We start from the raw sequence: 27,025 nt of genomic DNA, 5'->3' as shown, positions 1-27,025 counted from the left end.
ACAGCACAAAACGTCCAAGATCCGAGGGTCGCGGGGTTCCAGGAATCGCCCACTCCAGTCAAGAAGACGCGCGCCAGCCGGGCGACTGCCCCTCGACCTCCACACAAACAGGGGGCGCCCTCGGTCTTCGACCCAGTTCGTTCGCAGGCCCATGCCCTCCCTCCCCGCGCCGGGTTGGGCCACATCCTCGGACTCAAAGGCCGCGTCAGAGTTCCACGTCGACCAATCAGGACTGTCCATGTACTAGCGGGGGCGGGGCTGCCGAGGCAGGAGGAAGATGGCGGCGGGGGCGAGGTGAGGTGTTGGCAGTAGAAAGGGGTTCGGGTGCAGGGGGCGGGGGAACGCGGAGCGATGGCCCGCGCCGGCCGCAGGGCCGGATAAGAAGCGGTCGCGCCGCGGGTGTGGGAGGGAGAGAGGAGGGCGCCCGGGCGCCGCGAGAGTATGACGGGGCTGTATGAGCTGGTGTGGCGGGTGCTGCATGCTCTGCTCTGCCTGCACCGCACGCTCACCTCCTGGCTCCGCGTTCGGTTCGGCACCTGGAACTGGATCTGGCGGCGCTGCTGTCGCGCCGCCTCCGCCGCGGTCCTAGCGCCACTCGGCTTCACGCTCCGCAAGCCCCCGACTGTCGGCAGGAACCGCCGTCACCACCGGCATCCGCGCGGGGGACTGGCCCCGGCCGCCGCCCACCGGCGGCTACGCTGGCGCGCGGACGGCCGTTCCTTGGAGAAGCTGCCTGTGCACATGGGCCTGGTGATCACGGAGGAGGAGCAGGAACCCAGCTTCTCGGACATCGCAAGCCTCGTGGTGTGGTGTATGGCCGTGGGCATCTCTTACATTAGCGTCTACGACCATCAAGGTGAGACCCGGAGTGGGTCGGGGGACCGGGCTTCTCCGGTCGTGGGGCCCGCACATCCGGCAGGTGTATCGGAGCGCGCCTCTCGGCTTCGCGAGTTTCTGTGCCCCGAGGCCCTTAAGTGCAAATTACGGTGCTAGCACTTTTCGAGGAGGGGAGATAGGCTTAGTTGAACACCTCCTAAATCTCTGAATTCGATTCATCGCCTTCTACATACTTAAAAATATTTCTTACTCGTTATCACGTCCTAGTAAAGTGGATGGTGTTTGTATACCCTTGTTTCACAAATGCGGGAGCTGAGGTCGCTAACATTTACAAATTTGTCCAAAGTTTGAAAGGTGGTAAGAGGAGGATTGATATTTTAGCCAGTCTGAACTTCCCTTCTAGTTTACCTTTTTGTTACACCGCAGTGGTTCCTCAGAGAGGCAGGCCCAAAACACTGTTTTTAAGTCACAGCTCAGTGGTTGGGGACAAGTGGCATTTGAAGTAGGCTTATGAAAAGTACCTGAGAGCCTGGATAGGCGGCCAGGAAAGAGGTCACCTTCTGTTTCAGTTGCCTGGGATGTTGTACGATCCTTGATCCTCAGGGGCCAACACAGTACTTGTCCTCCCATAAGTTTTTGATTGAGGAAATTTTCACTTAAGGGAATTTTTGTAGGTACAGAATTTGAACATTTATTGGGTAGCAACAAAGTTAAAGCCCAGTGCCAGGCATGTTCTTTGGATTCTTAACATTTAGTTCCATAGACTCAGGCTTTTTGGGGATAGACACATTCATAGGAGTGGCAAGGTAAGCAACAGATGTTGAGAGTTAGTAAATGCTGTGAGAAGTTCAGTCGCTCAGTCGTGTCCGACTCTTTGCGACCCCATGAATCGCAGCATGTCAGGCCTCCCTGTCCATCACCAACTCCTGGAGTCCACCCAAACCCATGTCCATTGAGTCGGTGATGCCATCCAACCATCTCATCCTGTGTCATCCCCTTCTCCTCCTGCCCTCAATCTTTCCCAGCATCAGGGTCTTTTCCAGTGAGTCAGCTCTTCGCATCAGGTGGCCAAAGTATGGAGTTTCAGCTTCAACATCAGTCCTTCCAGTGAACACCCAGGACTGATCTCCTTTAGGAGGAGAAATTCTGATTGGAGGAACTCCCAAAGTTCCTGCAGAGGAGAGAGTATTTAAGCCAGGCTTTGAGGAATGAGTAGGAGATAAACATTTTGTTTGGGTCTCAGTCAAATGCCGAAAGCAATAGCATTTCCTTTCAAGTAAGAATGATTGTGGAGAAGGAAATGGCAACCCACGCCAGTATTCTTGCCTGGAAAATCCCATGGACTGAGGAGCCTGGGAGGCTGCAGTCCATGGGGTCGCAAAGAGTCGGACATGACTGAGCCACTTCACTTCACTTCACTAAGAATGATTGAGGAATGTTGGTATGAAGGAAAGAAAACTAATATTTTAGTCTCCATTCAATACCTTAAATTAATGGTATGCTCACAGGAACTAGAACTTGACTTTTAGCCTTTAAATCTTTACCACGTAGGCAGGTTTACGTGTCACGTTTTGTCAGAAAGCGTAGATTGAGGTCAGACAGCAACTCTTGCAGGGTGTTAGAGTTATCTTTGATTGACCAATCACCTTCCTTGCAGCCAGCAAGGAACATGGTGACTCATAGCCCATCATCATCAAATGATAGTTTACCCTGTAAGGTTAAAGTTAATATACTCAGGTACTGAGATTTTATGGAACTTGCCAAAAGACCAGTAGAAATCACAAGACTGTTATAAGGCGACACAGTCTTTGCTTGAGCAATGCAACAGAAATATTGTCTGAGGGAAAAAAGTGAAGCAGAGGGGAAATTAATTAAAGCTGTTGAGCAATGTGGTGAATTGACTTTAAGTGAATCACTTATATTCAAGTAATTCTTATAAAGCAAGTACCATTATGTTCTAGTAGAGAAAGAAAATGAGTGATTAAATAGAACACAGTTTATAGTATTGCCACACTTCCTTGTTCTGGAAATTCCTGTTCTTGAATTGCTGGTGTGATTCAGAAATATCCTATCATATTTGCTAAAGAAACCATTGGTAATGAAAAGGAAGAAGTCAAACTAACCAAGTCTTGACTGATAATCAAAAAGAGTTTTATGGAACATTTTCAGTGCATGGACTCAGAGCACTTTTTGTCCTACTGTAAAAGCAATTTTGATGAGTTTTTAATGGGATAGGGATTAATTTCATTGTTTGAAATAAGAGACTTTGAATTTACTCATCCTTGGTATTGACTGATTGATTCATTCATTTAACAGCCGACAAATTGGGAGATACTGTTCTAGGCATGAGGTTGTCCCAGTGAAAAAGATAAAAATTCTTATGCTCATGAAACTTACATTTTGGTGAAAGTGTGGCAAATAGTATAAATGAGAAAAATTTATTAGATCATAAATGCAGTGAGGAAAAGTAAAGCAGAGGAGGGGGAGAGGAATGTTGAAAGTCAGTGGTGGAGTAGGGGGTACAGTTTTAAAAAGAGTGGCCAAAGAAAGCCTCATGGACTTTTTAAAAAATTTTATTTATTTTTAATTGAAGGATAATTGCTTTTCAGTATTGTGTTGGTTTCTGCCATGTATCAACATGCATTGGGCATAAGTATACGTATGTCCCCTTCCTCTTTAGCCTCATTGACTTTTGAGTAGACATGAAGGAGGTCAGTGAGCAAGCCATGTGATTATGTAAGAAAACGTATCTTCTTTCTGGGGAACTATATAGATACTTAACCTCTATTCAGTTTTCTCAAACTTTCACTTGAGCCTCTTTCTATGTAAATATTTAACTTATTTTAAAAAGCCTATTGACATACTCTTTAATGTCACATTTATTGAGTACCTGCTATGATATAAAGCATTAGGATACAAAGAAGTTCAAGAGATTGTGTCTCTTAAAGAGTTTATTCTAAAGTCAGGGATAGTTACTAAAGATTATTTTAAGCTTATGTATAAATGCTAGTGGATGACAGAGACTTTAAAGAGAGAAAAAGAGAAAAATCCATGAGGAACAGGGTTACTTCTCAACATACATGCTTGAGAAGTATTCCCAAGAACACGGTACTTCTTACCCCTGTCCATAGTAAGGAAGGGGGTGACATCTGAGACGGACCTTGCAAAAGTAGGTAGAATTTGGATTACCATAATCAGTACAGTGTTCAGTATGTGACGCACACAGAGAGAATGGGGAATTCCTTACCTTGGTTTGACTCTGCAAACACACTGATCTTTTCATTTCCATGTACCTGCACTGCTTCTTGATGATTATAATCAAGAATTTCTACAATAATTCTTTCACCTGTAAGAAATTTGAGTTGTTTTCTCAGGAATTTCTTGAGCTCAGAATTCTAGAAGGGTAATTTGGCAATTTTGTCTACACTGTTATCATTTAAGCAAGACCATAATTGGGTTGGAACAAAAATTGGAGTTAGGAGCTTTTGGTGCTTTAGCTTTAGGGATGCTATACTTGCCTGGGTCTCCCTAAAAGTATGCCTCGATCCAAGTTACCTGGAGATGTATCATTTATCTTCAGGGATGGAACCTGTTCATGTTGCTCAGCTGTATTGGTGCCATGCTGAGAACCTCGCTGTAGGGCAGTATTTTCAAAACATGGTCTGTGGGCCATCTGTGAATGAGTCATTGGGAGTGTTTATAAAAAGTACAGATTCAGCAGAGTTATTGGTCAGACCAAATTAGGGGAATGGGACCTGAGCAACTCTATTTTTATTAAGCTACTTACATGATACATTTACACATTGAAGTTTGACCCTAACCACAGATGTAAGGACATGCCACTGCTTATTATTACATCAGATTATTCATTCATCTTTTATGTTCCTTTTCATAAATGAGGATGATCTTGGGTGGGTCTTAATATTTAGTTAATATTTTTTCTTTCTGTTTTACTTTTTGGAAGTATAGGTAATTTACAGTATTTTGTTAGTTTCAGGTGCACTGCCAAGTGAATCAGTTATACATGTACATAGATCCACTCTGCTTTAGATTCTTGCACATGTGGGTCTTCACAGAGGACTGAGCAGCGTTCCCGGTGCCGTACAGCGGGTCCTTATTGGTTATCTGTTTTATATATAGCAGAGTGTACATGTCAATCCCAGTTTCCCAGTTTATCCGTTCCCACCACCCTTCCCCCTGTGAGTTGGTTTTCTACAGCTGTGGCTCTCTTTCAGTTGTGTAAATAAGTTCATTTATACCATTTTTTTTAGATTCCACATGTAAGTGATAGCATATTTGTCTTTCTCTGACTGACTGACTTGACTCAGTATGACACTCTCTAGGTGCATCCATAGTGCAAATAGTGCTGTAAGTAGCACTATTTCATTCCTTTTTATGGCTGAGTAGTAGTCCATTGTATATAGTACATACCATATCTTCTTTTTAACCATTCCCCTGTTGACGGACATCTAGATTGCTTCCTTGTCTTGGCAATTGTAAATAGTGCTGCAGTTAACTGTTACTTACTGTTGCTATAAATTGGAGTGATCCGGAATAAGGCATTTGCTTCTCTGTGAGAATTTAGCAACAAAACAAATCTTTTGTATTACTCTCTTTAGTGTTATTTCCATGATTGTAACTCCATACTAGATATCTTATGAAGTGGTTTTGGGGTTCAGATTTTTCACACTATCCTTAAAAACAATCTGCCTTCCCAGCCTATCTCTCACTCTCTTATATGCCTTTTACTTTGTCCATGATCAGGTACTTGATGTCCCCCTTTCTGGAGTGTCCTCTTTTCCTTTTCTTGCCAATGGCTCTCTACCTGTTAAAAAGCTATCATTGCTCTTTTAAGTCCGTCCCATCACTGCTTAGGTACTCTCTCTCAACTGTCCCATTCCTGATCTTGCTGTATCCTTGAATCTCCTTAAATGCTGTACATCTCCAAGTTCTCCATTTTGGGAAGTAGCAGTTGTATGTATATGTGCTCAAACTTTCGTACTAGTTTGTGAGCTCCGCAGACAGTATCTATCCTCATTGTTGGTTTTCCTACAGATTGTAGGTTGGTGTTTGCATGTAATGAGTAGGTCAGTATGTATTCCTTGAATTGAAAGAAGAGGCTGCATTTTTTAATAGGTAAGGATGATGAATTATAATTTGTTTTCCAGGACCAATACCCAGAAGCCTTAAAATAGTGGGAGGGAAATGAACATAGTTTGCCCTAGTTTACTTATTTGGCACACTGACACAGATGCTGTTGGGAAATATAAATTTATCAAGTATTGCGCTCCTTACGCTGAAATACGGAGTTGCCAGAAGTGTTGAAAGTCTAAATATAAATGTGATTAAATTTTGATACACAGACAGTACACACTAGGGTACTTGTCTTCTCTCAAAGGGATTCTATTTCTAATCTTCACCTTCATATAATACGTTGCAAATATAATACAGAATTTCAGATTTTATTAACATCCTGTGATGTCCTCTCCCCTTTTTCTACAAAGGGCTAGCAACCTGTCAAAAGCTATCAATAGATCCTTGTAAATCATTCTCACTATTAGCTGCTAGGTAGCTTCTCTTGACTATCCCAGTTTTGCTTTGTCTTTGAAAAGCTCTATCCTGTTTTTGAAATGACCTTGTTTTCTGAGTAGCTTTCTATTTAACCATAGTATTGGATTTATGTATGAAAACAAACATTTCCTTAATAGTAATAATTATTCTTTGTTGCGCTCTTACTATGTACCAGATGCTATGCAAAGAAGTGCATTAGATCCTTAGCACATTAACCAGTCAAGAAACTGAGATTCAAAAAACCAGGAACCCACATATAGTAAGGGACAGATCTAGAATTTGAACCAGGTTTTATTCCAAAGCTTTTGTACTTAACCCATTATGCTGTACCAACTTCCACTAATAAGAGAGTATAACCATAATCCAGGCACGTTAGTACTATTCCTGATTATGTTGGGTCATCTTAAAGCCTTGGTAAAGTGTTACTTATCTAGAGGTGATAAAGATAATTTGTAAAAGGTATTTAAAGCTAAATAGAGTTTTCTTCATCCACTAATATAAACGTTCATGCTGTGAGTTGTAGGACACACTTGACTTTTTTTTAATCAACTGAACTTAATTTTATGGAGCTCCTGCTCTGGGTTGAACTATATCCTTGTCAGATGAGCAGAGTCTGTGAAGATATTCTCATTTTTAAGATGTACAGCCAGAGGCTTAGAAGACCCACGCGGCTCGTTTATTTTACGTCTCTCTCTCTCTGAAGAGCTGGGACTGACACCCTGCCCTCATCCCATTGTGCTGCGTCACTCTCACACGTGTATCTCCCCTAGCTACAGCATGCTCATTCCAGGATAATTGTTGTTCTAGGAGGTATCCTGGGGCTTTCTCTAGAACCAAAATTATTTATTGGCTTATGAGATTTATTTTGTTATGAGTACTTCAGTCATGTAAAATTTTATTGGTACATTTAAAAAAGAACTTGTCCTATAAGTATATGTTTTCTTCTCTGAAGATTGCCTCTAATAGTGTTATCATTGGATTGTTAGAGAATTAAATGAGGATAACCACCAGATAACTTACTTAGGTATCTCGTTTAAAAAGAAAGGTAGACTATTTCAAAGGATGGGTATTTATTTATTTAAAAAAAAAAAAGTATTACTTTAGTTCCTTAGCTGGTGAGATGAGAGGGAGATTATAACAAGAGAGATTGGTTGAGTGTTTATCTCACTTTTCTTTTCTTTCTTTATCATGTCCTTATAAAAACTTGCTGTTAGATATTTCTTTAAAAGTCTGTTTCTACTGAAGACAAGCAATAGTCACAGCAAAAGTTTAGATTTCAGATTAAAAAAAGAAATACATGTGTATTTTGAAAATCTCACTTTCTAGAATTGATTATTCAGTTCATATAAATTTTAGAAGAAGCAATATTTAAGATCCGTCTCTTACTATATGTAGTCTAAGGACTTCCCTGGTGGCTCAGACGGTAAAGCTTCTGCCTACGATGTGGGAGACCCAGGTTCGATCCCTGGGTTGGGAAGATCCTCTGGAGAAGGAAATGGCAACCCACTCCAGTACTCTTGCCTGGAAAATCCCATGGACAGAGGACCTTGGTAGGCTACAGTCCATGGGGTCACAAAGAGTCAGACACAACTGAGTGACTTCACTTTCTTTTCTTACTATATGTGGGTTCCTGGTTTTCTGAATCTCAGTTTCTTGACTGGTTAATGTGCTAAGGATTTACGATAAACTGGTTTGATCTGCTTGCAGGCCAAGGGACTCTCAAGAGTCGTCTCCAGCACCACAGTTTAAAAGCATCAGTTCTTCGGCACTCAGCTTTCCTTATGGTCCAGCTCTCATGTCCATACATGACTAATGGAAAAAATCATAGTTTTGACTAATCAGGCCTTTGTCTGCAAAGTAATGCTTTTTACTATGGCTGTCTAGGTTGGTTATAGCTTTTCATAATCTGTGTAGGGCATACTTAATTCCACTCTCTTTGAAATATTTTCTCTCTTGGCTTCCATGGCATCATGTGTGTTTGGATGTCTTCCTGTCTCACTGCCTGTTCCTTCTGGTTCATTGGCTCCACTTCTAAAAGTTGGGATGCCCTAGAATTTTGTGCTGTTATATATGCCCTTGTCTTTCTGATGTTCACCCATCTCCTAGATCAGGGGTCAGAAAACTTTCTTAAAGGGCCAGCTAGTAAATATTTTAGACTTAGCGAGCCATGTGGTCCCTGTCACAAGCACTCAGCTCTGCCACTACAGTCAGAAAGTGGCCATAAATGAATGGTGTGACTGTGTTCTAGTAGCAGTAGTTTGCTGACTCTTGACCTAGATAGTTTTCCCAGTCCTTTCACTTTAAATATCATCTGTATGCTCACACTCAGGTTTGACTCTCCAGTCCTTATCTTTTCTATAATTCCAGGCTCCTGTATCTAACTCCTTACCTAACATTTCCGTGTTTATTTTATTAGGCATCTCAAAAGCTTAACATGTCCAAGATAGTACTCTTGAGTCCGCCCCCCACCACCAGACCCTGCCTTACTTGGGTTTTTTCTCATCTCAGAAAATGGGAAGCCACTACCTTCCCACCAACTGCTCAAGCTAAAAATTTATATGTTCTGCCTCTCATCTGTTCTCAGGCCTCCTTGATCTTCTGGAATATATTTCGAGTTTGCCACCTGGTTGTGGTTCTTCATTGCAGCCACCCAAGTTTGGGTTTTCATTGTTTTTCACCTGGATTATTGCTGTAGTGGCCTCTTAATTTATCTTCAGTTCTGTTCTGGTCCCTGTATAATCCATTCTTTACCCATCAACAAAGTGAACTTTTTTGGTAATGTTATTCAGACTCTAAATAAAACTTGTCACTGGCTTCCCCTTGTATTTGAAATGGTTACTGAATTCAGAGGCCTTTTTTGTTAAATAATGCAGTTGTTAAAATAATCCTGAGACTAGCACCAAAGAAGGATACATGTTATACAAGTGAGAGAAGCAGGATACAAAATTGCTTGGTCAGGTATGTCTAGGAAATATTAAAAACCAGAAATAGTCGTTTTATGATGATGAGGTTAAGGGACATTCAGTTTGTTAGGATGGATGGTTATGGGACATTTCCTTGTTGCCTACACTTTGAACATCTTATACAGTTTTTAATACTAGAATTTAAAAAGTCTCTTTCTTAAGATATAAGAAGAGATCTACATTTGGCATAGTGTTTATCAAAAATACCAAAAACATTGTTGTCTTTCTGAGGTCTGCTTTCTTAGCATAATATTTTATTCTTTCATGGAAATTATAGACTCTCGTGTGTGTGTCTTTAAAAATTTGGGGTCTTTCATATATCTTTTCTATATGTATATATTTCCAGATAGTTTACATGAGGGAAATTGTGCATGAGATACAGTTGTAGAGCAACAAGGATAATGTAAAGGTCTTTAAATCATTACGGCAAAACCCTAACTTTAGATCCCTAAGTCATCTTTAAAGAATTCAAGTATCTGTTACCCTGTAACTTCTTAAAAACCTTTTTTTTTTCATTTATTTTTATTAGTTGGAGGCTAATTACTTTATTGTAGTGGTTTTTGCCATACATTGACATGAATCAGCCATGGATTTACATGTGTTCCCCATCCTGATCCCCCCTCCCACCTCCCTCCCCATCCCATCCCTCTGTTAAAAACCTTAAAAAGAGCTCTAGTCTTAGTTTTGTTTTGTTTTTAAAGATTCTGTTCATTTGTAAAACGGCCAACTTTCGTTTAACTTTTGAGGGAGGGAAATTCAGAATTTAATAGTAAGATGAATTTAGCGCTGTTTATCAGCATTACATAGTTACTGAACTGAATAATTGGAAGTCAGGAGACCTGGATTTTAATCCAAAGGCTTAGACTCTTGACCAAGGGCAGTTGCTTGGCCTTATTGGGTCTGTTTCCCCATCTGTCAAAGGATGGGATAAAATAAATTCTTGCAGTTCATTTTTATATTAATTCTGTAAAACACAGGTTTTTCATGAATTTGAGTATTTGCTAATGTTTTTTTGCCTTAGATCAGTTACTTCTAAATGTGTGCCACTTCATTTTGCATAAGAGCACTTTTATTATGGTTTCTTTATTTTTATTACATCATTTTGGCTTTAGTTTAGATTCTGTGAAGACAAACAAGATTATGATATAAAGAGGATATATTATGATATTGCCAGAGGAACTGCCTATCTCAGTCAGAGGCATTCTTATATATTGTTGCAGATCTTGTTATGTGAAGTGTTTACGTGTAGACTTTGAATCCTGAAGAAAACTGTAGCCCAAGAATATTGCTTATGGGAAGTATCAGCAAGATAAGAACCATAGAGTGTAATCAGATTTCTGGATGGCAGTTAAGCTGTGGGGTATCGGGAATTATTTTGCTGGTGATCTGTCTTTGCATTTAGTAATTTTTTTGCATTTAGTAGTTTTCAGAAACTACTTTTAAATTTCATCCTTCCATCCAAATCAGCCAAGATAAAGGTTCAGTTTGAAATAACTTTTTGGAGGTCTTTTTTTATAAAAGGTATTTGCATCTCTGTGTAATAATTTTCCTTTTGAACAGCATTTCTGCCTATGTGCAATAAGGAAGTGTCTCCTTTTATTGTGAGAGGTTCCTGGAAACTTCTTAAAAATTCCATTCAGTGTCATGTCCATTTAGGTTTCATTGTTTTTAGGTGGCACTTTGTGCACTGATAATTCAGTTTATTAAATAAACATTGAACTCCTGCTACGTGGAAGGCACCTTAGGGGAAGAGAGATAATAAGACTCAAGTTCACAAGTAAGACTATAGTTCAGTGGGGGTGGGGGAGAGTTAAGCTATAACTAATAAAAGTAGATATTGGTTTGTTAAGGAGTTTGAGCAGATGTTTGTATTTGCAAGGAGTGAGGTAAGTCAGAGGAGGAATTGGGCATATCTGGCTAGAGATTCAGAGCAGCTTCTTGAGGATAAATGACATTTCAGCTGGCCTGAAGAATTAGGAGAATTTTACAGATGTGGGGCTGGGGATGTAACAAAGGTTGAAAGTCAGAGTCACTTCACGTGTTTTGGGGGCAATATAAAGCAATCAGATTTGCTGGGTAGAGAAGTATAGAGAAATTGGAAGATTCAATTATGTTATAAACATAAATTATTTTTACCTACCAAGTGTGGAAGCATAACATGGAATGTTAATGGGGATCTGCATAGTTTGTTCCTAATACTGTAGATTTTTGTAAGCATTTTGGGAGCCACTGAAGAGGTTAAAGTGGAATGTGCCAGGCTTACAGATGTACCCAAGGAAGATGCGTCTGTAGTGATACACGCTAGAAGGGGCAGAAGACCCATCAGAGGGTAGTTGTGATATTATAAAGAAGACTATTGCTTGAAACAATGGGGACAGTGGACGAAGGGAAGTAGGTTCAGGGGGACACTGCTGGAGATGAGTCAGAGGCTTGCATTCTGATAGAGCTGGTGGTGGTGATGCCAGAGAGCAGAGACCACGTCTGGGTGACCGCAGCTACTGGTGATGTTATTAGGAAGGAAACAGCAACACGAAGGGCTGTGTTTTATTTTGGTTGGTGTTGGTGGTGATTTTTTTAAATTATATGAGCAGCTTTATAGCAGTTGTGATTTTAAATCACCCATTGTTCCATCAACCTTATATATTTACTGTTCTCCTTTAGGCTTTGTCCCTAAGTACGTATAAGTTTTACACTTTAGTACTGTTTCTTTTTTTTAACTTGATGCAATATAAGTGTTTGAGAGCTTTTTTGAAAGATAAGCTACCAAGTTTTAGATTTGTTTCTTTTCAGATGCTTACAGAACTTCGAAGTGGGATTAGATGTTTCAATAAACTCAAAATGTTGGGATCCAAATGCTGATTCTTTTTTTTTACTTAAAATTTTATATTTTGTTCATCATGGAGGTTTCGCATTATTGTTAAATTTTTTAAGGTATTACATTAAGTTGTTATTAATTTTAGTTACTGGGGTTTCTGCAACGCACAGTCTCCTGCCCCCAGTTTTGCCTCATTCATCTCACCCTGGTCCTGTTGCTGGGGTTTTAAAGTCCGGTAAAGAACCAGAGAAGGAGGAGCACGTGGACAGAAAGAGGGCTGAGGCAGAAACGCTGAGGAGTCGTCTCCATTTAGAGATGGAAAGAGGAAAAAGATTCAGTGCAGAGTGAGAAGAGGCCATTCAAGGAGTAGATTGGGAATTGATCCAGGAGAAGATAATTCAAGCAATCTGGGATGAGGATAGGATTTTGAGAAGAAAGCTCTCTGACCTGTCATGGTCTTTCCGCAGACCTTTATTTGTTCAGTGTCTGTTCTGTGCTTGGGCTTCCCTTGTGGCTCAGCTGGTAAAAAAAAAAAAAGTCTTCCTGCAATGCTGGAGACCTGGGTTGGATCCCTGGGTTGGGAAGATCCCCTGGAGAAGGGAAAGGCTACCCACTCCAGTATTCTGGCCTGGAGAATTCCATGGACTGTATAGTCCATGGAATCGCAAAGAGTCGGCCGTGACTGAGTGACATTCACTTTTCTGTGCTTGACACCGTGCTAGCCTCTTATAGGCGCAACAGTAAGAGCCCTGCCCACGGAGCGTGTATGACCTCCCCGTGTCACGAACACCCTCCCCTCTATCTTTAAACGCTTTTACGGTGACCCCACCTAAATAGACTGTCATCAGCTGTCTAAAACTGGTCTTTTCCTTCAAACCAGTTCTTTGTAGAATTTCCCTACTTTTTAAGAATATTCTCAATTTCTGTTTCCCAAGGATTAAAGCCGTGGAATTTTCTGTGTTTACCTCTGTTCAAGTCATGTTCTTTTTTCTCTCAGCTCTTCTTTTACAATGAATTCTTTTTCACCGCTTTATCAAATTATATGTGGACTACTGCAGTAGTCTGCTGCCAGTCCTTATCTATACTGTTGCCAGGTTGGTTTTCCTAAAGATGAATATTTCTACACGTTTATACATTGCCCAGAAAAGGTTGGTTACCCATTGGGTAGGCAGAATTAAGTAAAAATTAGGCCCATTCCTTTGCTCCTTTTCTCAAATCATTTGACTTGATTTCTCAAATCAAAAGTAGTATTTGTCTGTCATTTGAGCATTCAGTGCTTTTTTTCTTCACGATCTATCTTCTCTGTTTTCTTTTTCTCTTAACTTTCTGAGGTCAGCTCAACTTAAGTCTTGCTTGTTTTGCAAAGCCTTTTCTTAACCAAAGAGACTGCTTTTATCTTTGAACTACTGATAAACACATACTCAACCAAGTTGGCATTATACAGCATATTCAGCAGATTCTGTGTTACTGTATATATATATTTATTTATTATGTTCTCTCTCCCAGTTAATCTTTGAGCTGTTTTGTTAAAGACAGAGCTGACTGAGAGCACAGAGAAGGAGCCCTTGATAAAGGTCTAAGAGGCAATGGCCACTAGAAAGCTGGCCTCTCTGAAAATAGCCAAATTGTTTTTTATTAGAGCTCGCTATATTAGTTGAATTTATTAATAGTTCCTTCATCTTTCTCTGTGATATGCTAGTAACTGTAGTTTTTACTTTTATGTGCATGGTTGGAGGATCAGAAAGACTTGTATGCAGTATATTTTCCTACTTACTTGAATATACTAGATTTTGATTTCTGTGCTTTTGTCTGTTCTCTTCGTTGTTGAGTCGCTAAGCTGTGTCTGATTCTTCTGTGGCCCCACGGGCTGTAGCCTGCGAGGCTCTCAGCGCCTTCTGTTTTCTCCTTTTTACATAATTCATATTACTCTTACTGTTAAAAAAACTAATCAAATTGAGGTAACAGTATTGCATGCACAGAGTGAATCTGTAAGGAAAGTAGTCTGGGAGAGAGGAAGATAGAAACTTTGGACCGCTGCTGTAGTTTCTAAATGCTCTGACAAGTCCCTTAAGGGTCTCTCTGAGACCTGGGTCTTAGTTTCTTAACCTGTAAATGAAGATGTCAAGTGAATGGTCTCTTAAAATTTCTTTATAGGTCCGAATTTCTCTCATATTCATATTGACACAGAATTGTTACTCCTGTCCTTTTTTTGACTTTAGTCCGAGGCCAGACTCTTAAAATAACAGAGTTTTGTTGTCATGTTTTCCTTTTAGATTCTGGTTTAGGATTAGTCATCATTGCTTCATTTGGAATTTTTTCAGTTCTAGATCCAGTGTTGTTTTCATAACAAGCATCCATTAATTATTGATGAGGATAAATTAACCTAGTTGACATGTACTTTTTTTTCTTTTTAAGGTATTTTCAAAAGAAATAATTCCAGATTGATGGATGAAATTTTAAAACAACAGCAAGAACTTCTGGGCTTAGATTGTTCCAAATACTCACCAGAGTTTGCAAATAGTAATGACAAAGATGATCAAGGTAAGCATGAGTGTAAAATTGAATATTTAACATATGTGGATAATGTTTTTTGTGTTTCAAGGCAGATTCTGTTACTCCTTTATCTATTCATTTTGCCCTAGTGTTTATTATCACTACCTTTAATCATCAGAGTTAGATTTTTCTTTCTTCATCTGGTTAAAAGATAATTTTCAGAAAAAGAAAATAATGACTCTCATACATATTAAAATATAAACACATGTTAAAGATTTTATTTAACTCAAACAACCAGGAATCAGTAAATTTTATAGCCTGTTCAAAGAGAATCCAAAGAGTGGACACACTTATAGATCAAAAATATTAAAATAAATATGTGATTAGAGACAAAACTTATTTTTCTACAGGATTAGAATGAACATAATTGAACCTCTACCAGACAAAGAATTGTATGTCTGTAAACAAGAATTAGGCAGAGCTATAGTTATCTAGAATCCTATGGATTGTAAAACAGCTCCATAGAATAAGAATTTGGTAAGGTAGATCTGTGTGCTATAGACAGTTCATTTCCACTGAAGCAATTTTTTTTCTTCCTACAGCCTTCATTTTTGTCTTATATCTGTGTTATTACTAACTATACTGTAATTGTAGATGGCATTTTGGGTGAGCAGAAATTGTAAGTTACCCTGTAACTAAGAAGCAGAGACATTACTTTGTCAATAAAGGTCCATCTCGTCAAGGCTATGGTTTTTCCAGTAGTCATGTATGGATGTGAGAGTTGTACTATAAAGAAAGCTGAGTGCTGAAAAATTGATGCTTTTGAACTGTGGTGTTGGAGAAGACTCTTGAGAGTCCCTTGGACTGCAAGGAGATCCAACCAGTCCATCCTAAAGGCGATCAGTCCTGGGTGTTCATTGGAAGGACTGATGTTGAAGCTGAGGCTCCAATACTTTGGTCACCTCATGCGAAGAGCAGACTCATTTGAAAAAACCCTGATGCTGGGAAAGATTGAGGGCAGGACGTGAAGGGGACGACAGAGGATAAGATGGTTAGATGGCATCACCAACTCAATGGACATAAGTTTGGTGAACTCCAGGAGTTGGTGATAGACAGGAAGGCCTGGCATGCTGCGGTTCATGGGGTCGCAAAGAGTCGGACACGACTGAGCGACTGAACTGAACTGAACTATAACTAAAATTTCTGTTTTCTAGAGGATTTATTCATAGATACAAGGTCATTCTGAGCACTTTGATAAGAAGACTGTATGTAAATACATACACAAATGTTATGTACAGGTTCTTTCAGAACAGAGTAGCTAGGTATGCTTCGATGTTAAAATTGAAGGGCGTAAAAGATTCTTGTTTACTATAAGAACTGTACTTTTTCTTGAAACTAATTTTGAAATATATTTGGAAGAGGGTGTTTTTTTAAAATATCTTATTTTTTCTTCCAGTTTTAAATTGCCAGTCAGCAGTGAAGGTGCTGTCCCCAGAAGATGGAAAAGCAGATATTGTAAGAGCTGCTCAAGACTTCTGCCAGTTAGTAGCCCAGCAGCAAAAGAAATCCACAGATTTGGATGTAGATATGTTAGACAGTTTACTTAGTAAGTCGTATATGTCTGTTTTTAGTTTTGTCTCACAAGGATGCTGTATGAAGGAGAATATCTATGTCTCATTCTTGCCATAAAGCCTGATTTTGTTGTTTTTATTGTACCTATTATGTTTCTAAAGTTTAGAAACCCACATATGAAGATAGTTTTGAGATAATAAAATTTGTAGTCAACTCATTTGCTTTCAGAATTATTGATAAAGGAGAGGATCTAAAAGGATTTGAGGGGCAGTCCTTAAAAATAGAACTTCTACTTCTGCCTCCTTTTCAAATTTATTTTGCCTTATTTTATTTTATCTTTCAGTTTTATTGAAATAAAATGCCATACAACATTCCCCTTTCTTCTTAGTTTGAACTCTCTGTTAAGTTTGATATTAAGTTTGAACTCAACAGCTATTTAGGAAACAGTCCCGGGAATATAATACTACTGTCATCTGTGACTCCTTTTTTAGTATTCCTTCTATTCTGTTATACCAACTATACCACTGATTTTGTCATGTTATACCACATGTAACATTATATTTTATCTATTTTTCTTCAATTGCTAATAAAAGCCTTTAGTTTGTTTATTCTTTCCTGAGTTCCCTAGGAACTTTTTGCCTTAACATGGTCCTTCTGCTTACCAGCCTTATTTACCCTTGATCCTTTTGAAGAAAGGCAATAATTTTAATAAATTCATGCCCATTGTTAGCTTTTATAGCCATATAATTTCAGATGTATTTTTCATTCATTCAGATAAATTCTCCATTTACCTTGTGACCAGAAAGTTAGTGGCTGAACTGAGGTTTTAGAAACTCTTAGAACCTGAGTCCCTTGGATTATAGCATCTTTTCTGCTACGTCATTGATTCTTTATATTAAGATTTATTTTAAACTTTATTTTTTGGTAGTTGAAATATTTTTATCCCCTTTTTCTCTCAAGCCAAATCTCATATGGAAGCCACCTTGCAGAGCAAAGAATGGCCAGATCTTGGTTGAGGCAGGTGTACCGTCTCCTCTTCCCCTCCTGGGAAGCTTGGGCTCTAGGGAATACTGAGACCGTTTGTACTGTATAGCTAGGAGTTGGCCTTGCTCTGTAAAATCGGCACATGGGAAGGGAAGGAGAACAGACAACTTATAAAGTCACTTTTCTTCCCTGAAGTTACTTGGTTCTGTGGCCAGAATAAGTATTTGAGTCCTTAAAGCAGTGCGGGTCTCAGGATGCCAAGAGAACACAAAAGTTGAGTCTTGAAAGATAGATGGGATTTGGGGACTGCCTGTAGAGTGGGTGGGAGTTGGGATACCCCTCCTTGTCAGGTGATCAGTCCAGTTAAACAGCCTTTAGAGCAAATTTCCACATTTGGAAATAACAGATATAAAAGTATATGTTTTGCCAAGAAATTGGGGTATGGAACATGTGAATAAAGATTCTGAAGAGAATAGATACATGAAAACATAAGAAACCAATTTGATGAATAGATTTTGCCATAGGTCATTTTTTGGTAAGCAGTGTATGTTAATTTCATGTGTCTTTTTTTTCTTTCCAAGGTTCGAATGGTTTCCCTGACCCTGATTTAGTATTGAAGTTTGGTCCTGTGGACAGCACACTAGGCTTTCTTCCCTGGCACATCAGGTTGACTGAGATTATGTAAGTAGTTAAAAGTGTACTGACTTTGATTTGGTCCAGCAAGTGTTTCTTGAACCCAGCACCATACTGGATGTCGTGGGAATTCCCAAAGAATTACTGTAATGCTGGATCCTTTCCCTCAGGTGTTTGACGGTATCAATGGTAAAATAAAAACCTATATAAATGACTCAGACACAAGAGTTTTTGTGGTTGTGCAGATATTTGGTATTAAAACTAATCATCAAAATAAATAAATAAATAAAATAAAACTAATCATCATAGGAGATCAGGATTGATCTCTGTGGGCCAGAGTTGTTGATTCTATAGAAAAGATGTAAGTTGATCCAAGGTGTGTAAAGGGGGTAGAATTTTTGTAATTAGAGAAAAGGTAGAAAGTGTAGGGAGTGAGCTGCAGGGAACAAAAAAAAAACCAAGGGGCAAGTTATGAGCATCACGTTAGAAGGAAATAGGTAACTGGCCACACCAGTGCAGAGACTTAGTGTTAGATTCTAGTAGTATATGGTGAAATCAAATAAGTTGGGACTTTTGACATTGAGAATGCTTTAAATATAAGCATAAGGAGTGTGTGTAGTTGTTAGAAAGGCAGTAGGAAATCAGTGGGAATGGTGATTTTAGAAGATTTGTTTCACAGCTGTGTTTTAGAATAGATTGGGTCTGGGTAAGAATGAGCTAAAATGACAACTGAAGAGGCCATACCAGTAATTTATGAGAGAGTACATGGATGAGAATGAAACTGCTTATTTAATTTAGAACAGAGTTTGGCAAACTTTTTGAATAAAGGGCCAGAGGCTAAATATTTTAGATCTTGGAAGCTGTGTCTCTTTCAGAACTGCTGTTCTCTGTTGCAACTAAACACAGGCCAGTATAGCTAAACAAGCGTGGACGATTATGTCAACAAATGTGTGTGACTATGATCTCATAAAGCCTTGTTTGCAGAAATAGGTGGCAGTCTCCTGGACTGTAATTGCAGGCCCCTGATTTAAAATAAAGGAGAAGGGCAGCTCGGTGAGGAATACCAGAAAATTAAGGAATAAGCCAGTGGGACTTCCCTGGTGGTCCAGTGGCTAAGCCTCCAAGCTCAGTGCAGGGGGCCCAGGTTCATTTTGTGGTCAGGAAACTAGATTCCCAGGTGCCACAACTAAGGATTCTGCATGCCACAACGAAGATCTCACATGCAGATCTCACATGCCGCAACTAAGACGCCAGCACAGCCAAAATAAATAAAAATAAATATTAAAAAAGAACCAAATGTCCATCAGTAGAATAGTTAAACTATGGTGCACACATACAGTGAGATATATGTAACGCTTAAACTAAATAAACCGGATGTAGAAGCTGCATGTATCTACTGAATAAACCTTCAAAAACATGACTGAGGGAAAGAAACAAGTTTGCAAAATAATATGCACTGTTTGATACATTTAAAAGCTATACTTACTTCATGAAAGTGGATGCCATTGGGTAGAAAAGGAGGAGAGAAGATGAGATGCTTCACCTCCTTCTTACCTCCATCTGGGGCAGATCGTGCTCTGGCTGCTGTCCCATGCTGCTTTTGTGGAATATTTATAGAAGGGAAAACTGGATAAAAATGAAAATGAACAAATTTTAAAAATATGCATCAACAGGTGAATCTCACAAACATAATATTGATTGAAAAAAAGCCCAGATATAAATAAAAGAATACACACTGTGGCATATTGTTGATAGAATTTGCTGCATGAGATAAAGCACATGTGGAAATCAAAAAAGAAAAAGGAGAAACTTAGGAGGCTAAAAATATATTTTAATTCTGGGTCCTAGGAAGGAATATACTATGAATTCTCTTATTCATGAGAACTGATTACCAAGTATACTTGCAGGCCTAGCACTTTACTAATTGCAGTAAAAACTAGGGTAGAAATGAAATGACTCCTGAGTTTTTAAGCCTAAGTGACTGGATAAATTACAGTGTTATTGAGACAAATGGGAAAGTCAAGGAACCATTCATTTTGAAGGGAACAGGTTGAATTCAAGAATAAGAAGCTTTTGAGGCCGTGGTCTGTTTAGACTTAAGAGGGCGGTTAAAGATGTAAGATTGGTGTTTGGACGAAAAGTCACTGGTAAGGGTGGATCTTTGGGACTTATCAGTACCTAGGAAGTGTAGAATGTAAACCAAAAGGACCTACTGTATAGCCCAAGAAACTCTACCCAATATTCTGTAATAATGTATATGAGAAAAGAATCTAAAAGAGAATGTGTATATGTATAACTGACTCACTTGGCTGAATATCTGAAACTTAACACAACATTGTAAGTTAGCTATACTCCATTAAGATTACAATTATTTTTAATAAGTCCCTTTAAAATGTCAAAAAAAAATGTATAGAGGGGTTATTTTTTATTTGAACTCCTTCATAGTGAGTTTAATAATCATTTAGTAGAAATAGTTTGATGTGCTCTATGCTTGTAATTTACTTTCTTCTGTTCTTAAACTTTTTGGTCATTACCCTGGTTCCCCTCCTCCAAATTATAGCATATCATCTAATTGCTTTTTTCTCCTTTGATTTTTTTTTTTCCAGCTCTTTGCCTTCCCACCTAAACATCAGTTATGAGGACTTTTTCTCTGCCCTTCGTCAGTATGCAGCCTGTGAACAGCGTCTGGGGAAATAGTGATTTCGCTGGTCGCGTGATTTGATTTCAGGCTTCTGGAGAAAAGGACTCAAGTGACTCTGATGTTTACAAAGCACCTATGAAACCCTGTACACACCTAGTTCATAATCCTCATAATTTATCAACAAACACAAAAAAGTGTCTTACTTGAGAGTAAGAGTACGTGTGAGCGAGTGTGTGTGTGCGCGCGCGCGTGTGTGTATGTGTGTGTGGGAATAAACTTATAAATGAGGAAGTAGCGGAGAAGGAAACATGGTGAACTTGCACCTTTGAGCAGATTGCAGCAATGTTTTAGGAGCTGAAATTTCAGATTTAAAGGCTTCAGCCCTAACTACTTCCCTGTTTTTGTGGGGAGAGAAAGGGGCGATTAAAGCTATTTTGTTGTTTAGGGGGGTGGGGGAGCAATTTTTGTTCAGTCTTTCCAAGTGACCAAACTTTAAGTTTTAAGAATAATATATTGACACATGAAATGGAAGCATTCTGAGTTTGAGGGATGGAGTTCCGTGTTGTTCTCATGCTAAAAGTTTGCTCACCTTTGGAGAAGAGGGAATACCTGTTTTCAGACATCCGTCCATTTTCATCTCTTCATTATTATCAATGTGACTTGAAAATGTTGCTCTGTTGTCTGTGTTCTGGGTTGTGAAGATCATTTGAAAAAAAACTCTTACATTGGAATACAGAATTTAAAAAATTTTAAATATTTTATGAGACAGTAAAAAAAAAAGGTAAAAAGTCATAATCTGAAAAGTAACGGTGGAAAGTTTCCCAAATAAGGCGAGAAAGTTTTGATTTCCTTTTCCATTTGGTGGGCAGTTTGCGAGATAGTACCCAGAGTTGGTTTAAAAAATATTTCCATTAACTATGTTTATTTAAAATAAGCATTTGAGGGAAGTTACCAAGGCAGCTCTTTTCCTCAGAAGTAACCTGTTGCTCTTTGGAATAGCACATGTAGGGCCATGTTAGTACCCAGGATTTTTACTGAGTAAATCCTGATGGTGACTTTGCATTGAAAGATCTTTAAGTGAGATTGAGGCCTGTGTAGGTAATAAAATATTACCACAGTCTACAAAAGTAATTTAATTTTGCATGTTCTCTTTCATGCAGAGAACAGCACTGGTTTTGTTATTTTTTAAATGAATAGGTGATTTTTTTGATAAGTGTTTAGTAGTTCTCCCCTCTGTGCTGATACCTGGACAGAAACCATTCTTTATATATTTGATGAACTGTTTTCAGAAGAATCTTATCAACAGCAAGTGCACAACAGTTATCCAAAATGATATGTTTAGAACGGAGTAGGTTTAAATACTAGGTCTCAGTCTGAAAAATAGCAGAGAACACTGGATTTGGAAAGCAAGGTCTCGAATTGCTTGTCAAATTCTGAGTCTATGAAGAATAAATGTTTTGACTTTGGATTCCAAAACTCCATTTATGATTTTAAAAATACACTTGAAATAAAATGATTATAAACTAAATTTTGGTTCAGTGACATTACTTTGCACATTATAGTTCTTTGTACATTGTGAGACTTTTTTTTTTCAAGTCTTAATTTATTGCTAAAAGCTTTGTGTGATGCGACATCATATCCCTAAACTTTACCAGAGAATTTTTTTATTTCTGTCCCCCTGTACTGTCATCCATGTTCTATTGAGGCTTTTTGGCCTTAGTTGAAGACTGAATATATGCCTTTTATATATGTGTCTTTGTAAACATTCTGGAATATATATGCTTTTAGTGAATTAAATTTAATGGGCCCAATTGAAGTGAAGGGATTTCATATTTGTTGAAGTTAGTCAAATAAATTACCCACTGGGATATAGCCAAAGCCCTACAGGTTTAACAGTTGAGTTGTTATATTTTTATTTTGTCCTTATATTTCATAGCAGTGTAGTGTTACCTATCAGAGGAAATCTATAATCTGACGTGAGTCTGTTATTGTCCTAGATAGGAAGAAACCCTTAAAACAATCTGCTAAGGATTCTGATTTCAGATCAGGCATTCCAATTTCTTTCCATGAGGTTAACTGCCAGTACAGTCTCCACAATTTGAATGACATCAATCATTCTATAATTCCTGCCAAAATCACCTACTAGTTATGCATTATCAGGGCTCTCTTTGCACTCCCAAGAAGAACTGAAAACTTTAAAGTGTTGTTTGTCTTAATGTGTTTTGAAGAATATCATCTTTATATTGTTTCTTCTAGACACTCTCCACAATGGAAAAATTACCAAATTAAGCCTACTTTACAGATGGCAGCTTGGAGCCTAGAGAGAGGTTGAGGGTTTGAATTCCATTCCCAATTCTGATTGTATTTTGTTTCTTAACACTGATTATTGTTAGAAAGTTTGAAAGCTGGTTCTGATGTGAATAGCAAATTCTGATATATTGTGACTAAGGCTGAATAGTGCCTGTCTTAAGAGAAGAATGTGTTATAATGTTGAACAGTGCCAAATACACTGTGCACATCTACAAGTTAATCTTTGAATGTATGTTACTGGATTAGCCCCCTCCTCTTCCTGTGTGGTGGTACCATGCGTAGAGTCAAATCCTTGTGATGTTTTGTATGGCATAGACTTTGGCAACATGTAAATAATGTGTAAAGTTTTTATGATTAAGGAATCAAATTTATTGAATTTTATTATTGAAGGTTGAAACGACGTGTATGAACAAAAACAATAAAAGAATATACTCTTTTCATGGACTATAGTATTATGTGAATGCTACATTTATTCTAAACGTGTAGGGACTGCAGAAATGTAATGAGAAACTCATATGACAGGATAGCAATACTATTTTTTTAGATGGTGTGTTCTTGATTGAAGTATGTTCTCATTTTTACCAGATTAAACATTTGGAATCTTAAAATGTTAATTTGCTTTTTGCTAGGAAAAAGTAAGGTGAAATTGAGCTTTGCTATTGCTAAAATTGTCAAAATTCCAGAATAAATAAAATCTGGTGCTCGCTTCGGCAGCACATATACTAAAATTGGAACGATACAGAGAAGATTAGCATGGCCCCTGTGCAAGGATGACACGCAAATTCGTGAAGCGTTCCATATTTTAAAAAAAAAATAAAATCTGAATAGGTTTTTTTTTTACTGAATATGGAATGCCAAATTGAAAATGTATATGTATACTCTTTTAGAAAGGAATTTGACAGTTCTCGTCAAACCAGAAAATAGAAGGGTAAGAGCTATAGTTTTTCTTATGTTGCATAGAGTATTCACTTTCTAACTTGAGAATCTAATTGTAAGGTAGTTGGCTTTTTATGCATAATTTTCATCTGAAATCAAGTTCCTCAAAAGTCACCTTTTAACTTTAGTAAATAGGAAGTGGGGTTAACAAAAGCTAGTGTAGGGGGAGTTCAAAAAAGTTTGAAATAAAACCCAGGAAATAAGGATGCTGTCAACAGTTGTCCAGGAATCCTAGTTGATAGGCCATATACTTGATAAAATTGGTGGAAAAGGGAAGTGCAAAAAGAATTTGCTTGCAACTTTAAAAAAATGCATTCACTGTTAAAAAAAAAATAGAGAATTCAGAGAAGCAAATGTAAAGGAAAAAACTTCTAATACCTTCATTCATTGATTACATTTTTGGTGACAATCCTAGAATTTTTTGGTATTTATATTTAAATGGATCTTACTGTAACAGGTTTAATAAATTCCTTTTAAACTACAAACCCCAAATTGAGTGTTGCATTCTGTTTTGTGTTTGGCTCTTGTGTCTGGACATAAACAGTTACATCACATGAAAATAAAATGTTTGAAAAAATTATAGTCCACATTGAGTTGTCCTTAATGAGTACTTAGCCTTGGTCCAAAATCTTCAAGAAATTTTATACTCGTTTTTTTCCCCTCTATCTTCTAGAGATTCAAGAACTATAAATTAAGCATCTGGATTTAGCATCCAGATGATGCAAAAAAAGGTAAAAACTATATGTACTCCCAGGTCAAACTATTGGGCTTATCTGCTATTGACCATTTTTATACTTTTCTTCATTAGCACTAATAATTTAACTTGCCCTTATAAGGACAGGGAAAAAAATATGTCTCAGGGAAGGAAAACCTGACCAAAATGATGAAATCAGAATGATATCTAAGTGTCAACATAATATTTTTACTTGTATAAAATATATATTTCCTTTCTGAAGATTGATTTCAACTACTAAATCTTTTATAAATTGGTCCGTGAACCATTCCTTTATTTTGGTAAGTATATTTTGCCATGTCCTTCCCCAGTAACAGCCGTATGTAACAACTGCTTAAAGATACTTGCACAGAATTCACTAGAGAAGTAATGGGTAATGGTAATAGTAACCAACTGTTTTCCCAGAGAGGAACCTATATTTTAATTAGGTTTCAGATAATTAGAAAATGGGACATCAAAATGTGGAAGTTGACTCAACTAGAGAGATTTGACAGCATCTATCAAATGTAGTTGTTTACTCCAACTGGAGTGGTTATGCCCTCTGCTGGACATGAGACAATGTCTGGAGGCAGTTTTATTTATCACAGCTGGGGGAGGAGAGTACCCCTGGTATCTTAAGAGAAGAGGCCAAGGCTGCTGCCGGCAGTGCTACAATGCATCTGACAGCTTTCGAAACAAACAATTGTCCTGCCTCAAATATCAGTAGTGCTGAGGCTCAGAATCTTTGAGGAGGGTTGCCTGAAAGATGCTGTATGTAATTATGGGGGAAAAATACAATTTGCTTAGATTTGAATCCACAGAGCATAGTTTAGAGATGAAATATTTATATGCATATTTTAATTATATGATGATATATTAACTTTCCCACTCATGAGTTCTATTCATTATTTTTACATTTATCTTTGACATTTTGAGATACCTACCAGTTTTCCAAAGCTTGTCAGCTTTTGTCTAAATTTATTTGAAAGAAAGCCATGTTTTTTGAAAGATGGTGTTATACACAGGTATGATATTGTAAGAAATCTAAAGCTTCAAATTACTCATTATATAAACAAGTTAGCAATTTCTTTCATGCATCCTGTAGGTAATTTATCTACATAACCATTTATATTGTTCTTAAAAATTACATGTATTTTTAAGCTTTTTATTTTGTATTGGGGTCTAGCCAGCTAACCAATGATAACTTCAGGTGAACAGCAAAGGGATTCAGCCACACAAAAAATTATCTTTAAAATGCTTGTGTATATGTTGTATGCTTATTTTTGAGATCCTATCTCCAAGGACAATAAATAGGTTTTATATTTCTTTACCTCTTGTTTTTAAATAATTTACCTTTTTTAGCCCTCTGAAAATATTGATAGAAGTGGTTTCAGTCTAATGTGATTTCCCCAAATACTACCTGCAATTCAAATAAATAATTGAAAGTGCTCCTTGTGAAGAGATTTTGCTTGGCCTGGACACAGGACTTTTCTGAGGGATAATTAGATACAAACCTTCTTATATTTGGGTGTTCACGGGATGTATGTATGTATACGTGAAAATAGTGAAGGTCGTCTGTATATAAATACGCAGAATATTAAGTTTGCAAAATCAGTCCTTATCAGCTACACTCTGAAGTTCTCAGCTGACCAGATGGAATATAAGACCAGCCATGATGCTCAGCATGTCAATTTGATGGTGCTTTTAATTGTTTTAAAAGAAAATCATAACTTACCTACTACTTACTCCTACAGTCCAGGAAAAGAAGAAAAGTGAAGTTAACACAACCAGCGTGTGTACATATTTTATTCATGCAGGTAGAAGTAAGATTGTGATTGATTTCTGTGTCAAAGGGTAATTATTGCCAAATCCCTCTTCATAGGACCTATATACCATGTTCTACTTCCACTTGCAGTGTATGAGATTGCCATTTCCTAGAGTCTGCTGCTGCCAACTCTTAGATTTTTGCAATTTGATGGACAAGAAATTTTTTTTGTGCTTTTAATTTGCATTTTATGGTAGATTGTGTTTGCAAAGACGGCTGCAAGAATAATTTCTATTCCATGTGCTTTTTTTTTTTTTTCTCATGTACTTTTTAACTATGTTACTTTGCCAGTTTTTCGTAATGAGATAGATAGTCTTATTTCCCTATTCCTTGAATCTGGGCTGACCTCGTGACTGACTATGGTTAATGTATGTGTCAGAAGTGACAGCTTGCAAGGCTGCATCTTAAAGATCTTGCTTCTTCCTCCTTTTTCTCAGAGCGCTGAACTATCACATAATGAGGTCTGTCTGTCTTACTGGAGAGACCACGTGTGGGTGGAGGGGGAAGGTCTCAGCCAAAGGAAGAGAGGAGAGAGGTTTAAAAGGGGCTGTAAATGGAGATTTAAAAGACATCAGTCAGTTCCCTTGCATAGACCTTATTTTAATCCAAACTTCTGTTTGTTATTTTTATTTGTTTCAGGTTAAATTACATATTAACTTGGAGAGAACTGATATTTTTATGGTATTGAATTGACCAGGTCCAGTGGACATCATTCATTTGCCTAAGTTAACTC

General features: G+C 38.0%; 1 protein-coding gene and 1 non-coding gene across 2 annotated transcripts; both read left to right on the top strand.

Annotated features, from left to right (window-relative positions):
- The first annotated feature begins 308 nt into the window (after positions 1-308).
- Positions 309-22,037, top strand: NUS1 (NUS1 dehydrodolichyl diphosphate synthase subunit). The gene is made up of 5 exons (XM_061131972.1): positions 309-856; positions 14,602-14,727; positions 16,136-16,285; positions 17,817-17,916; positions 20,475-22,037. Exons 1-5 carry the CDS (start codon positions 442-444, stop codon positions 20,563-20,565), a joined length of 882 nt encoding a protein of 293 aa, XP_060987955.1. The 5' UTR covers positions 309-441; the 3' UTR covers positions 20,566-22,037.
- Positions 22,038-23,517: 1,480 nt separating this feature from the next.
- Positions 23,518-23,624, top strand: LOC133048349 (U6 spliceosomal RNA). Its single transcript, XR_009691011.1, has one exon. It is a non-coding gene; the product is annotated as a U6 spliceosomal RNA (small nuclear RNA).
- The last annotated feature ends 3,401 nt before the right edge of the window (positions 23,625-27,025 follow it).

Source organism: Dama dama, chromosome 28 (genome assembly GCF_033118175.1).
Source record: "Dama dama isolate Ldn47 chromosome 28, ASM3311817v1, whole genome shotgun sequence".
In the NCBI taxonomy this organism is placed as follows: Eukaryota; Metazoa; Chordata; class Mammalia; order Artiodactyla; family Cervidae; genus Dama; species Dama dama.
The sequence above is the reverse complement of the archived record's forward strand: the minus strand, read 5'-3'. Positions and strand labels throughout refer to the sequence as shown.

Excerpts from the sequence above, each read along its gene's own strand:
- NUS1 (XM_061131972.1), top strand. The coding sequence starts at position 442 with ATGACGGGGCTGTATGAGCTGGTGTGGCGGGTGCTGCATGCTCTGCTC. Across the intron at positions 857-14,601 it reads TAGCGTCTACGACCATCAAG|GTATTTTCAAAAGAAATAAT; the intron begins GTGAGACCCGGA and ends TTTCTTTTTAAG. Across the intron at positions 16,286-17,816 it reads TATGTTAGACAGTTTACTTA|GTTCGAATGGTTTCCCTGAC; the intron begins GTAAGTCGTATA and ends TTTCTTTCCAAG.